The 15,521-nt window shown below is 47.4% G+C and overlaps 1 protein-coding gene across 2 annotated transcripts in view; it reads left to right on the forward strand.

The window, feature by feature from the left end:
• Positions 1 to 7,672: 7,672 nt before the first annotated feature.
• The window catches only part of LOC143960912 (RING finger protein 112-like), a 97,302-nt gene continuing 89,453 nt past the window's right edge, over positions 7,673 to 15,521 (forward strand). For both annotated transcript variants that reach the window (XM_077469928.1, XM_077469929.1), the window contains exon 1: positions 7,673 to 7,787. In XM_077469928.1, coding sequence (XP_077326054.1) covers positions 7,765 to 7,787 — 23 coding nt within the window. In that variant the 5' untranslated portion in view covers positions 7,673 to 7,764. The remainder of the gene's footprint in view (positions 7,788 to 15,521) is intronic.

Below are 15,521 nucleotides of genomic sequence, written 5' to 3' on the forward strand. Positions count from 1 at the left end.
TCCTTTATAATCCTCCATTTTAAGCCCTCTGTCTATTTTCAGTTTATACAAAACCAGATGTACTGGAAGTATTTTCTAAATGATTTTGTTGAGGTTTATATGTATCCCTGAGACTCCAGCTTATGGCACAGTAATGAAAATCATATTTATAGGTACAAGGAAGCCCACGATTTGTTTACCATGTCCCTTAAGCCCTCCCACAATCGTGTTTGGCGACACCCACTTTTTGCTGTGGCGCACATCTCCCTGAAGTGCCCCTTATTCTCAAGCTCAAAAGTTGGTAGGTACGCGTAATACATGGCAGGGCAAAGGAAGTGGAGTCAGCAGCGGAGCCGGGGGGAGGGGAGGTTGGGTAAAATGAGGTTTTGCCTAGGGTGTCAAAAATCCTTTCACCAGCCCTGTTTGGTGGGCACTGGTAGGCTGCAATTGGTGGGCACTGGTAGGTTGCAATTGGTGGACACTGATGAGGCTTAATTTGATAGGCACTGATAAGGCTGCAATTGGTGGGCACTGGTAGGCTGCAATTGATAGGCACTGTATAAGGCTGTATTTGGTGGGCACTGATAAGGCTGCATTTGGTGGGCACTGATAAGGCTGCATTTGGTGGGCAATGATAAGGCTGCATTTGGTGGGCACTGATAAGGCTGCATTTGGTGGGCACTGGTAGGCTATAATTGGTGGGCACTGGTAGGCTGCAATTGGTGGGCACTGATAAGGCTGTATTTTATGGGCAGTGATGAGGCTGCATGGGTGGGCATTGATACTGATAAGGCTGCAATTGGTGGGCACCGGTAGGCTGCAATTGATGGGCACTGATGAGGCTGAATTGATCTCTTGTATCATTTTCACAGTCTCTGACATCTCCTGTATCATGTCTGAAGTCTCCTACCATCTCTTGTAGTATGTCTGCAGTCTTTGACCATCTCCTGTAGTATGTCTGCAGTCTCTGATTATCTCTTGTATTATGTCTGCAATCTCTGACCATCTCTTGTATCATGTCTGCAGTCTCTGACCATCTCTTGTATCATGTTTGCAGTCTCTGACAATCTCATGTATCGTGTCTGCAGTTTCTGACCATCTCTTGTATCATGTATGCAGTCTCTGACCATCATGTCTGCAGTCTCTGACCATCTCTTGTATCATGTCTGCAGTCTCTGACCATCTCTTGTATGATGTCTGCAGTCTCTGACCACCTCCTGTAGTATGTCTGCAGTCTCTGACAATCTCTTGTATCGTGTCTGCAGTCTCTGACCATCTCTTGTATCATGTCTGCAGTCTCTGATGATCTCTTGTATCATGTCTGCAGTCTCTGATGATCTCTTGTATCATGTCTGCAGTCTCTGATGATCTCTTGTATCATGTCTGCAGTCTCTGGCCATCTCTTGTATCATGTCTGCAGTCTCTGACCATCTCCTGTAGTATGTCTGCAGTCTCTGACAATCTCTTGTATCGTGTCTGCAGTCTCTGACCATCTCTTGTATCATGTCTGCAGTCTCTGATGATCTCTTGTATCATGTCTGCAGTCTCTGATGATCTCTTGTATCATGTCTGCAGTCTCTGATGATCTCTTGTATCATGTCTGCAGTCTCTGGCCATCTCTTGTATCATGTCTGCAGTCTCTGACCATCTCTTATATCATGTCTGCAGTCTCTGACAATCTCTTGTATCATGTCTGCAGTTTATGACCATCTCTTGTATCATGTCTGCAGTCTCTGACCATCATGTCTGCAGTCTCTGACCATCTCTTGTATCATGTCTACAGTCTCTGACCATCTCTTGTATCATGTCTGCAGTCTATGACCATCCCCTGTAGTATGTCTGCAGTTTCTAACGTCTCCTGTAGTATGTCTGCAGTTTCTATCTCTTGTGTCATGTCTGCAGTCTCTGACCATCTCTTGTATCAGGTCTGCAGTCTCTTACCATCTCCTGTAGTATGTCTGCGTTATGTCTGGGGGCTCTTTCTAACAGACTTTAACAGAGGCCCTCTCTGTGTCCATTAGAGAGACCCCCTCCAGGTCCCATTAGAGTACTCTGTTTCTCTCCCTGTATTTTGTTTATTGTTAAGAGATCGTGGGAGGATCCCAGAGTAACAAAGACTCCTTAGGGGAGCATCTCTGTGTTTGATTCATTGCCATATCAAAACATTTGTAAAGGGGGGAGTTAGTAAAGATAACCACGCCCATGTGGGGGCGCCAAAAATATTTCTGCACCCAGGTGTCTCATAGTTGCCAACCTTGTAAAAAAATGGGTGTGGTTTATGTGGAATAGTGGGCTTGGCTTATATGGGCGTGGTTCAAATGGGGGTGTGGTTAGAGTCTGAGATGAATGAGAGCTGGAGAAAGAAAGGGGAAAAGAGGGAAGGAGAGAGAAGGAAGGAAAGAGGAATAGAGGGACAGAAGGCAAAGATCCTACACCACAATAGAAATGTGTATTCCAGTGTTTAACAAATCAGCAGATAAAGATACTCCAAACACCTGGTGTTATCGCTTCAATCATCCCAGCACCATGGTTGTTGTGGTGTCAGGATGATTGAAGCGCATTATTACTATTATTACATTGTATTATAGAATGAAATCATTCAACTCGCCATAATCCAGAATCAGTGGGACCCCTGAGCATGTCACCTTCCACATCGCCTGCCACCAGATACCATCAGGTGCTCCCAGCAGAGTCCGTCCTTGCATTAGTTGCCCCCAGCAGAGTCCGTCCTTACATCAGGTGCCCCCAGCAGAGTCTGTCCTTACATCAGGTCCCCCCAGCAGAGTCTGTCCTTACATAATGTGCCCCCAGCAGAATCTGTCCTTACATCAGGTGCCCCCAGCAGAGTCCGTCCTTACATCAGGTGCCCCCAGCAGAGTCTGTCCTTACATCAGGTGCCCCCAATAGAGTCCGTCATTACATCAGGTGCCCCCAGAAGCAGAGGCCCGCCTTACAGATCTATGTCCCTGGAAGTGGAGCCCTCATTTACATCTGGTGTCCCCGGCAGCGGAGGCCTCCTTTACGTCTGGTTCCCTGGCAGCGGAGCCCTCCTTTACATCTGGTGTCCCCCAGCAGCGGAGGCCTCCTTTACATCTGGTTCCCTGGCAGCAGAGCCCTCTTTTACATCTGGTGTCCCCCAGCAGCGGAGCCCTACTTTACATCTGGTGTCCCTGGCTGCATGTGTAGGAAGAATAGCAGGGATATATTCGTTTAGGATATGTGTTTGAGTTTCGTGAAAAATTACACCCCCATTTTAACAGCACTTTCGATTTTTTATATAGTAAGTATGAGGCAGTGGAGCCTTCCTTTACATCTGGTGTCCCCCCGCAGCAGAGGCCTCCTTTACATCTGGTTCCCTGGTAGCGGAGCCCTCCCTTACATCTGGTGTCCCCCAGCAGCGGAGGCCTCCTTTACATCAGGTGCCCCCAGCAGAGTCCGTCCTTACATCAGGTGCCCCCAGCAGAGTCTGTCCTTACATCAGGTGCCCCCAATAGAGTCCGTCATTACATCAGGTGCCCCCAGAAGCAGAGGCCCGCCTTACAGATCTATGTCCCTGGAAGTGGAGCCCTCATTTACATCTGGTGTCCCCGGCAGCGGAGGCCTCCTTTACGTCTGGTTCCCTGGCAGCGGAGCCCTCCTTTACATCTGGTGTCCCCCAGCAGCGGAGGCCTCCTTTACATCTGGTTCCCTGGCAGCAGAGCCCTCTTTTACATCTGGTGTCCCCCAGCAGCGGAGCCCTACTTTACATCTGGTGTCCCTGGCTGCATGTGTAGGAAGAATAGCAGGGATATATTTGTTTAGGATATGTGTTTGAGTTTCGTGAAAAATTCCACCCCCATTTTAACAGCACTTTCGATTTTTTATATAGTAAGTATGAGGCAGCGGAGCCTTCCTTTACATCTGGTGTCCCCCAGCAGCGGAGGCCTCCTTTACATCTGGTTCCCTGGCAGCAGAGCCCTCTTTTACATCTGGTGTCCCCCAGCAGCGGAGCCCTACTTTACATCTGGTGTCCCTGGCTGCATGTGTAGGAAGAATAGCAGGGATATATTTGTTTAGGAGATGTGTTTGAGTTTCGTGAAAAATGACACCCCCATTTTAACAGCACTTTCGATTTTTTATATAGTAAGTATGAGGCAGTGGAGCCTTCCTTTACATCTGGTGTCCCCCCGCAGCAGAGGCCTCCTTTACATCTGGTTCCCTGGTAGCGGAGCCCTCCCTTACATCTGGTGTCCCCCAGCAGCGGAGGCCTCCTTTACATCAGGTGCCCCCAGCAGAGTCCGTCCTTACATCAGGTGCCCCCAGCAGAGTCTGTCCTTACATCAGGTGCCCCCAACAGAGTCCGTCATTACATCAGGTGCCCCCAGAAGCAGAGGCCCGCCTTACAGATCTATGTCCCTGGAAGTGGAGCCCTCATTTACATCTGGTGTCCCCGGCAGCGGAGGCCTCCTTTACGTCTGGTTCCCTGGCAGCGGAGCCCTCCTTTACATCTGGTGTCCCCCAGCAGCGGAGGCCTCCTTTACATCTGGTTCCCTGGCAGCAGAGCCCTCTTTTACATCTGGTGTCCCCCAGCAGCGGAGCCCTACTTTACATCTGGTGTCCCTGGCTGCATGTGTAGGAAGAATAGCAGGGATATATTTGTTTAGGATATGTGTTTGAGTTTCGTGAAAAATTCCACCCCCATTTTAACAGCACTTTCGATTTTTTATATAGTAAGTATGAGGCAGCGGAGCCTTCCTTTACATCTGGTGTCCCCCAGCAGCGGAGGCCTCCTTTACATCTGGTTCCCTGGCAGCAGAGCCCTCTTTTACATCTGGTGTCCCCCAGCAGCGGAGCCCTACTTTACATCTGGTGTCCCTGGCTGCATGTGTAGGAAGAATAGCAGGGATATATTTGTTTAGGAGATGTGTTTGAGTTTCGTGAAAAATGACACCCCCATTTTAACAGCACTTTCGATTTTTTATATAGTAAGTATGAGGCAGTGGAGCCTTCCTTTACATCTGGTGTCCCCCCGCAGCAGAGGCCTCCTTTACATCTGGTTCCCTGGTAGCGGAGCCCTCCCTTACATCTGGTGTCCCCCAGCAGCGGAGGCCTCCTTTACATCAGGTGCCCCCAGCAGAGTCCGTCCTTACATCAGGTGCCCCCAGCAGAGTCTGTCCTTACATCAGGTGCCCCCAACAGAGTCCGTCATTACATCAGGTGCCCCCAGAAGCAGAGGCCCGCCTTACAGATCTATGTCCCTGGAAGTGGAGCCCTCATTTACATCTGGTGTCCCCGGCAGCGGAGGCCTCCTTTACGTCTGGTTCCCTGGCAGCGGAGCCCTCCTTTACATCTGGTGTCCCCCAGCAGCGGAGGCCTCCTTTACATCTGGTTCCCTGGCAGCAGAGCCCTCTTTTACATCTGGTGTCCCCCAGTGTTTGTTTATTGTTAAGAGATCGTGGGAGGATCCCAGAGTAACAAAGACTCCTTAGGGGAGCATCTCTGTGTTTGATTCATTGCCATATCAAAACATTTGTAAAGGGGGGAGTTAGTAAAGATAACCACGCCCATGTGGGGGAGCCAAAAATATTTCTGCACCCAGGTGTCTCATAGTTGCCAACCTTGTAAAAAAATGGGTGTGGTTTATGTGGAATAGTGGGCTTGGCTTATATGGGCGTGGTTCAAATGGGGGTGTGGTTAGAGTCTGAGATGAATGAGAGCTGGAGAAAGAAAGGGGAAAAGAGGGAAGGAGAGAGAAGGAAGGAAAGAGGAATAGAGGGACAGAAGGCAAAGATCCTACACCACAATAGAAATGTGTATTCCAGTGTTTAACAAATCAGCAGATAAAGATACTCCAAACACCTGGTGTTATCGCTTCAATCATCCCAGCACCATGGTTGTTGTGGTGTCAGGATGATTGAAGCGCATTATTACTATTATTACATTGTATTATAGAATGAAATCATTCAACTCGCCATAATCCAGAATCAGTGGGACCCCTGAGCATGTCACCTTCCACATCGCCTGCCACCAGATACCATCAGGTGCTCCCAGCAGAGTCCGTCCTTGCATTAGTTGCCCCCAGCAGAGTCCGTCCTTACATCAGGTGCCCCCAGCAGAGTCTGTCCTTACATCAGGTCCCCCCAGCAGAGTCTGTCCTTACATAATGTGCCCCCAGCAGAATCTGTCCTTACATCAGGTGCCCCCAGCAGAGTCCGTCCTTACATCAGGTGCCCCCAGCAGAGTCTGTCCTTACATCAGGTGCCCCCAATAGAGTCCGTCATTACATCAGGTGCCCCCAGAAGCAGAGGCCCGCCTTACAGATCTATGTCCCTGGAAGTGGAGCCCTCATTTACATCTGGTGTCCCCGGCAGCGGAGGCCTCCTTTACGTCTGGTTCCCTGGCAGCGGAGCCCTCCTTTACATCTGGTGTCCCCCAGCAGCGGAGGCCTCCTTTACATCTGGTTCCCTGGCAGCAGAGCCCTCTTTTACATCTGGTGTCCCCCAGCAGCGGAGCCCTACTTTACATCTGGTGTCCCTGGCTGCATGTGTAGGAAGAATAGCAGGGATATATTTGTTTAGGATATGTGTTTGAGTTTCGTGAAAAATTCCACCCCCATTTTAACAGCACTTTCGATTTTTTATATAGTAAGTATGAGGCTGCATGAGGCTGGTGTCCCTGGCTGCATGTGTAGGAAGAATAGCAGGGATATATTTGTTTAGGAGATGTGTTTGAGTTTCGTGAAAAATGACACCCCCATTTTAACAGCACTTTCGATTTTTTATATAGTAAGTATGAGGCAGTGGAGCCTTCCTTTACATCTGGTGTCCCCCCGCAGCAGAGGCCTCCTTTACATCTGGTTCCCTGGTAGCGGAGCCCTCCCTTACATCTGGTGTCCCCCAGCAGCGGAGGCCTCCTTTACATCAGGTGCCCCCAGCAGAGTCCGTCCTTACATCAGGTGCCCCCAGCAGAGTCTGTCCTTACATCAGGTGCCCCCAACAGAGTCCGTCATTACATCAGGTGCCCCCAGAAGCAGAGGCCCGCCTTACAGATCTATGTCCCTGGAAGTGGAGCCCTCATTTACATCTGGTGTCCCCAGCAGCGGAGGCCTCCTTTACGTCTGGTTCCCTGGCAGCGGAGCCCTCCTTTACATCTGGTGTCCCCCAGCAGCGGAGGCCTCCTTTACATCTGGTTCCCTGGCAGCAGAGCCCTCTTTTACATCTGGTGTCCCCCAGCAGCGGAGCCCTACTTTACATCTGGTGTCCCTGGCTGCATGTGTAGGAAGAATAGCAGGGATATATTCGTTTAGGAGATGTGTTTGAGTTTCGTGAAAAATTCCACCCCCATTTTAACAGCACTTTCGATTTTTTATATAGTAAGTATGAGGCAGCGGAGCCTTCCTTTACATCTGGTGTCCCCCAGCAGCGGAGGCCTCCTTTACATCTGGTGTCCCCCAGCAGCGGAGGCCTCCTTTACATCTGGTGTCCCCCAACAGCGGAAGGCCTCCTTTACATCTCCTTTACATCTGGTTCCCTGGCAGCGGAGCCCTCCTTTACATCTGGTGTCCCCAGCAGCGGAGGCCTCCTTTACATCTGGTGTCCCCCAACAGCGGAAGGCCTCCTTTACATCTCCTTTGCATCTGGTGTCCCCCAGCAGCGGAGGCCTCCTTTTTTATATAATAAGTATCAGGTTTCAGTTTCTATTCCTCAGAATGGAAACTCAACCCAGTCCATAGTTCCGTGTGAGGCGTGGCAAAGGATGAGTACTTAATGCGTGAAAGCAGGCTAGAAGTCTGATACGTGGGCAAACATGGACAGTCAAGACTCCTCCGGGTAAGAAAGAACAGTATGCTCTCTCATTTTGAAGACTGGGGAAAAAACAAATGGCTATCAGGATTGAAAGAAACTGTCTAGTTAATCTTAAATCTAGTAATTTCTGATCGTTTTATTCTTGAAGGCCATGGCTGGGAGAAGAGCAATGTAACACAATTTAGTTGTGTGTAGGTGACATTTATTTTAGCAAAACGTTCTATAAGGGGCAGAATTATGTTATTAAAAAAAAGACTTTGTGATGTGGGTTGTTTTATATATATATATATATTAGCCGTTATGCAGAGAGAAAATATACCTATGATACTGGATACAAAACTAGTTTCTGTGAGTTTGGCAACCCTGAATATCATACACTCCATCCTTTTTACTTTGACCATAAGTTACTGACATTATGATACCCTCAGGCACATTGTCCTCTAAGACTACCTGCTCTTTTCCTCTCTTTTTTAAAGTGGAACTTTATTCTCCCACTCGGCATTATTTTTAATCCTCATGCTGCTAGCATTAGTAAATGGATAGGAAAGTACCGTATATCAGATTTCCCTGTTCTAAACTTTTTTTTTCAACACTTCTTCTGTTACTTCCTGGTTTCTTACCTAGGCAAATTATGTCATGCGTCCCAGGAGTCTTGGGGGGGGGGGGGGGGAGGGATGGGGCTTTTCTCAGCTAAGCACACCCTCCTGTATGCATGCTTGTTGTAAGGATACACAGTACAGTGTATCCTTACAGGACAGTAAGGATACACTAAGAAGGGGGAAAGTGGACATTTTGTTATATCCAGCGCAGTTTTGCATTATACGCGTATTTATAACAGTAAAGTGCGTTTATATAGTGAAATACAGGACTTAGAACTCCGTCTGACTGTTGAATTTTAAAAGCGGCGGCATTCCCTGCTCATCTCACAGGTTTACTAATCTCACAGAAGTTTGCTGCTTTTAAAATTCAACATCTAACCAGTCAGATGGAGTTCTAAGTCCTGTATTTCACTATATAAACGCAGTTGGTGTAACAACATGTCCACTTTCCCCCTTCTTAGTGTATCCTTACCGTGGACGAGTGTGGGGTGTAGAAAGATGGCGGCAATGGAACGCCACTTCTGTAGAAAACTGATGGGTCGCCGAATATGTCGTTACAAGGGCATATGGATTCCAGGAAGTAAATGCTACATGAATCATTTGCCCTTACTCAAGTTGCCCATGGCCGGAAATGCTAGGGGTGATATCTCATCAAAATATAGCATGGAGACATGGATGGATGGGGGAGTTTGCTTTGAATATTAAAAATGAATGAAATTGTGTTTTTGGTTTGTGATGCTTAGAAGTACCACTTTAAGCCTCATTCACACAACAATTTTTTTTGTTCATCCCGAAAAAAACTGACTGCTCAGGTTGGAGCCGCTATACTAACAGCCCGATGTTAGTAACGTGATCTCCCCTGCTGTGCTATTCTGTTCTGACAGCCTCCCGCCAGAACACCCTGGTCAGCTCTCTTAGCCATTGGCTGAGCACGCTGACGGGAACCTGTCGGCAGACTTCTTTTGGTCATGGCCGGCTCCTGTCAGATCAGATCAATGTTGGCTGGTTTCTATTGAACCAGCCAATTCCGCCCGTGTGCACTAGGGTTTTTTTTTTTTTTTGGAAAATTATTTTTATTATTTTCCACAAACACGTATAGTATACAATCAAACATTAACCACTTGCCGTCCACACTATAGCCAAAAGGTGGCTACAGCGCGGACTTCCTTTGCCGGGAGGGCGTCGCTGGACGTCCTCCCGTGCTTGAACGGCCTGTGCGCTTTGTGATCAGCGAGTCTCATAGCGTGAGGAGGCAAAAAAAGCAGATCACCGGCAGATGCGAGAGGGACATCGGTCCCAATTTTGGAGGTACCTACCAGTGCCCACCAGCGCCATCTACCAGTGCATAGTTGCCAACTGTCCCAAATTTCCCGGGACATTCCCGGGATTAGGACCCTTGTTCCGATTTAATTTTGTCCTGGGAAATGTCCCGGGAAATTCGGTTATTCGCGATTTTTCGCCACTGGCCGCCATTTTAAAGAAGACCAGAAGGCATGATGGCTACAATAGAGATGCTGCAGCGCCGCCCACCCCCGCCCCGCTGCCAGTGTCTGTGAACTGTAATGGAAAGGGGCAGAAGGTGGGTGGCGCCGCAGCTCAATCTCTTTCTGCGCAGCAACGACGGTCTGGATGTCAGAGGGGGGCTAGTATGGATGTCGGGGGCCAGTCTGGATGTCAGAGGGGGGCCAGTCTGGATGTCAGAGGGGGGCCAGTCTGGATGTCAGAGGGGGGCCAGTCTGGATGTCAGAGGGGGGGCTAGTCTGGATGTCAGAGGGGGGGCTAGTCTGGATGTCAGAGGGGGGGCTAGTCTGGATGTCAGAGGGGGGGCTAGTCTGGATGTCAGAGGGGGGGCTAGTCTGGATGTCAGAGGGGGGCCAGTCTGGATGTCAGAGGGGGGGCCAGTATGGATGTCGGGGGCTAGTCTGGATGTCGGGGGGCAGTCTAGATGTCGGGGGCCACTGGTTTTCAGGGGTGGTTTAGTTTTCTTTATTCAAACCTAATTCTTCAGGTACATACACGTTATTCTGTGTAGTTGCTGTGTGTATTGTTTACTTCTGTAGTGGTGGTTTTTCTATGTTGCAGCAGGGTTTCTCAGGGGTCTGTTTGTTGATTCCCAGGCAGTTCAGGTACGTATTTCAGTGTGTTGACACGTTTTCACACAGCAGGGCTAACTACGTTCTATTACTACAGGTTACCCATCAGGTCTATGGGTTGTAACAGATTGAGGTGATCATTTTTAATTGGCTGGTTCGGTGTGTTCAGCAAGTCTCCTCATCTGTTCTGACGCAGCTTATGTACCTCGTGCAACTCACGTTTTCTCGTACTAACTTACACTTCTCTTGCATCTTACGTTTTTCTTGCATCTTTTACGTTTCTCTTGCATCTTACGTTTCTCTTGCATCTTACGTTTCTCTTGCATTTTAAGTTTCTCTTGCATTTTACGCTTCTCTTGCATTTTTCGTTTCTTTCGCAGTTTATTTTCTCATGTAATTTTGTTTTTCTCACGCAACTTACGCTTCTCACGCAACTTACGTTTCTCACGCACTCATGTTTTTCTTGTAACTTACGTTTCTCATGCACCTACGTTTTCATACAGTTTGCGTTTCTCATGCAGCCTCGGTTCTCATGCAGCTCGCGTTTCACATAGTCGCACGCTACTCACGTTTATCACTCAGTCAAGTTCCTTCACGCAGCTTACATTCCTGTCTTAGTTTACTTTTCTCCGTATGCTCACGCAGTTTTGTTCCACACCCAGTTACGTGTCGTTTTCACTTAGTTACGTGATTACTGCTTTCATTGTTTGGCTGGGTACCCTTCATTAGGTTTCTACAGATGTGGCATCACATCTTCACAGTAAGTTATGGTGTCTCCACTGCAGCTACCTGTCACGTTTTCAGGTTTGCACGGATTGAGTTGATTGTTTTTAATTGGCGTGTGCAGTGGCAAGTTTCCTCATCCTTGTTACATACGTTACATCTTGGTTTCTGTTTCATAGTTGCATGTTACCACTTACATCAGTAAAAGAAAATAAAACCGCGCTGAAAACCTAAAAAAAAGGAGGAAACAATTCCTCTTTCTTATTATATCGTGCAAGAGGAGATAATATCAAGCAAGAAAAAATAAAAATAAATATTTTCCTCAGATGAATATCTCCAAAGAATTAATCTTAGACATAAATACAAAATAGTCCAAAAATTACAAGTGAATGTTTCACAAAATATAAGGCTTACACACACATAAATATAGATAGAAAAATGAACAAAAGAGCTGCGCCAAATAATATAAAAAAAAAAAAAAAACAATTTATAAAGAAAAGTCCATGAAAACTTTGTTATCCAAGAAAGGAAAAAACGATCGCACCACAGTGATTCCACACTTCCTTATCGCTATAGTGTCCCACCACCGACCAAACAGTACGCTTACCAGATGGTAAAAGGGAGGGCACGCTGTGACGTCACCACGTGTTTTACGAGAGGAGGACGGGCTCTCGTTTTTTCCGGCCGGTTTGATTTTACATGCGAAAAACGTTCGTTTTTATGTAAGTGTATTTCTACTAATTAAAAAAGCATTGAAGTTTTTTACACTATGGGAGGCTTATTTTCTTTTTATATTACGAACGTGTACCTGGGTCACTGATGAGATTGTGGAGCGGCTACAGTGTATGGATTGTTCGTCTCCTGAGGGATTAAGGATAAAGTGTTCGGTGGAAGCGAGGAGCTGCCGGTGGCTTGGTACTTTAAACGCTCCTTGTGCTTTTACCATCTGGTAAGCGCACTGTTTGGTCGGTGGTGGGACACTATAGCGATAAGGAAGTGTGGAATCACTGTGGTGCGATCGTTTTTTCCTTTCTTGGATAACATAAAGTTTTCATGGACTTTTCTTTATAAATAGTTTTTTTTGATTTATATTATTTGGTGCAGCTCTTTTGTTCATTTTTCTACTTACATCAGTAGCCTGTAATGTTTTCAGGTTTCAAGGCCTGAGTTTACATTTTTAATTTACCTGTTACGCCTCAGGTAACTCGGCCTGGTATTGCACAAGACCGGCATGTTTCGGTCCTGTTCTTACGTTGTTTGCCTGCTACACCTCAGGTTAATTTTGGCTTCTGTCTGAATGCTGAGACTGACATTGTCAGTCTGGCGCTAAAGTACATTTATACATGTCAGGTTCATATCTTCATGTTTTAGATTATGGCTACACTCCACTGCTGGTTTACCTATCACATTTATGGGTACCTTCGGGTTGAGATGATTGTTTTTAATTGGCTTGTGCGTTGGCAAGTCCCCTCATCTGTTTCCCACGGTTTACATTACAATTTCATACGTCATGCCTTCTCACTACTCATACCACTTGCCTGACACGTCTTTAGGTTCATAGGCTTAAGTTTACATTTTTAATTTGCCTCAGGTAGCTCAGCCTTGCTAGTTTCTTGAGACTGACACGTCTTCAGCCTTGTGCTACGTATACTTTGTATGCTTTAAGCACAGCCACCTTTGGGAGGTTGTTCAAAAAAATAAAAATAAAGAGTTGTCCTTTCCTTAAAGTAAGTTTGGGGTACATTTGGTCGAACTCTGGCTTATGTTGGTGTTTTCATTTCTTTGCATTTTATCCTGAGTGGCAGTAGTTGCTTTGTGTATTTGTTTTTCCCTCCATAGTAGTGGTTTCTACATTGCAACAGGGTTCTTGGAAGTCCGTTGTTTGTTTCCCAGTCCAGTTTCAGGTGGCTATTTCGGTTTACTCGTACTTAAAGCGGAGGTCCACCCTAAAGTGGACCTCCGCTCATCGGAACCCTCCCCCCCTCCGGCGCCACAATTGGCACCTTTCAGGGGGGAGGGGGTGCAGATACCTGTACAGTACAGGTATTCTGCACCCATTCCCGGGATAGCTCTCTGCGGAAAGGGGCGTAGATTACGCCCCTTTCCGCAAGTGCCCTGCTGCCTGCTGGGAAACACACAGATCCCACAGGCAGCGGGGACCGTCCTTATTGTGCAGCGCGATTCGCGCATGCGCAGTAGGGAACCGGGAAATGAAGCCGAAAGGCTCCATTTCCTGATTCCCATACCCAAGATGGCGGCGGCAGCACCTTACAGACGATCTAGAGATCGGCTTCGGGTGCCGACATCGCGGGCGCGCTGGACAGGTAAGTGTCACTATTTTAAAAGTCAGCAGCTGCAGTATTTGTAGCTGCTGGCTTTTAAAAAAAAAAAAAAATGCGGAGTCCCGGTGGACTCCCGCTTTAAGGTTTTTAGCACTTTTCTCATGTTAGGGCTGACAACGTTCCACCAATTCAGTTACCTTTTTATGGTACCTAACAGGTTGAGGTGATCGTTTTTTAATTGGCTTGTTCAGTGACAAGTCTCCTCATCTGTTTTCACGGAGCCTAGGTTTATCACGCAGTAATGTTTCTCATTCAGCTTACGTTGCCAGGCAGGTTACGTTTCTCACGCAGCTCTCATTCCTCACGCAGCTCATTTTTTCTCAGGCAACGCAAGTGTATCACGCAGCTGGTGTTCCTTGCCAGTTATGTTACGATCTTTCTCAGACACGTTTTACCACTTGCATCGGTTGGCTGGGTACTGTTCATTTTTTTTCTCTATGTGGTGTTCTCATTATTCTCATTATTTTTCTGTGGTTACATGTGTTTTGTATCACTTCTTCACGTTTAGTTTGTGGCGTCTTCACTGCAGCATTACCTATCTCATTACAGGTTCACACAGATTAAGTTGGCCGTGTTTTTTAGTTTGGGCAGTGGCAAGTCTCCTCATCCGTGTCACATACGACTCTATCTTGGTTTCTGTTTCTTAGTTTAACATTGACTATTCACATCAGTAGCCTGACACGTTTTCAGGTTTCAAAGCCTGAGTTTATGTTTTAATTTGCCTGTTACGCCTCAGGTTCTTGGCCTGGTAATTTCACAGGACAGACACATGTCGGTCCTGCACAACATTTTTTTTATTTGCAGGAGGGGTGGGGTGTCTGTTCAGTCAAAGGTAAGTCTTGGGGAAGTTTAATTATGTTCCTTTGTTTATATCAGTTTTACTCAGGTCATGTCACTAGCAAAGGACTTTGCGTCCATCACTCCCTCTCTGGCTAGGGGTTAAGGGCGTGGTAGCTCACCCTCTCTCAATACCTAGACCGTCCCGAGGCTTATGGCAGAACTGCAGCACAGGGGTATTTTGTACCCTACTTCAGCACAGAAAGCTGAGCTATTCAGGTTGCTGTTCCCCTGTGCTTCAGGTTCTAGTGCGGAGCATGTTACTCTTTGGACGGTGGCTTCCTCCTTGTTTTGAATCCTCACTACCCTTAGTTCCCTGGCTACTTCCTGGTGAGAGTTGTATAGCAGAATTGAGGTTTTGGAGAGTCAGCCGAGTTCAGCTCCAGAAAATTCTACTGTCCCAAGTCTTTGTCTGTGAATACCAGGAAGGCTTTCCTCGCTTTCCAGTCATGGTATTCTAGTTTTGACAGCATCAACATCCAGTACCTACTGGCTTTTACCGCTTTTTGACACTTTTCAGCTCAAACTGGCCCACAGCACCAACAGAACATATCTGGCAGGGATTCAGCATTTTATGTTTTTGGAAGATCCCTATAGGCCCTCTTTTTTTTCCAATCACCCCATCAGGGCCATCCTCAAAGGGATTCAGAAGAGTTGTCCTCTGGCTGTGCCCAGCAGACTTCCCATCATGGGCCACTTTTCTCGTGACATGTCCGACATGCTCACCATATCTCCTTTTGGGTTGCTACCTAGGTTGGTGCTCAAGGCAGCCATATATCTGGCCATTTACAGTTTCCTGAGGCCGGGGGAGTTTACGCGTACTGGGTCAGGGTCTTGCATACTTTTGGCCAATCAGCTGGTCAGCCCCCTTGGCCACTCTGTTTGCATCTGCACACATGCAAGAAGCTGCAGAAAGGAGTCAGCACAGACATCAGGTTTTCCGAGATTGGCTAGGCAGGGTGCACGGTTTTGGATTTAGACCAGCTCGTCAGTGCTATGTCTGACAAATCCGATGATGGTCCTCTGTGGCCTTTCCCTAGTGCTCCCCTCTCCGCAGCTCAATTCGTGCTACATTGCCATACCCTATTGGCCAATTTTTGGGACTGGACCCTATTCATACTCTGGTCATTCTTTCAAAATGGGAGCAGCTTCGTGCCAAGGGGT

Source organism: Lithobates pipiens, unplaced genomic scaffold (genome assembly GCF_037356315.1).
Source record: "Lithobates pipiens isolate NorthernLeopardFrog02 unplaced genomic scaffold, aLitPip1_a1.2 Scaffold_8, whole genome shotgun sequence".
NCBI lineage: Eukaryota > Metazoa > Chordata > Amphibia > Anura > Ranidae > Lithobates > Lithobates pipiens.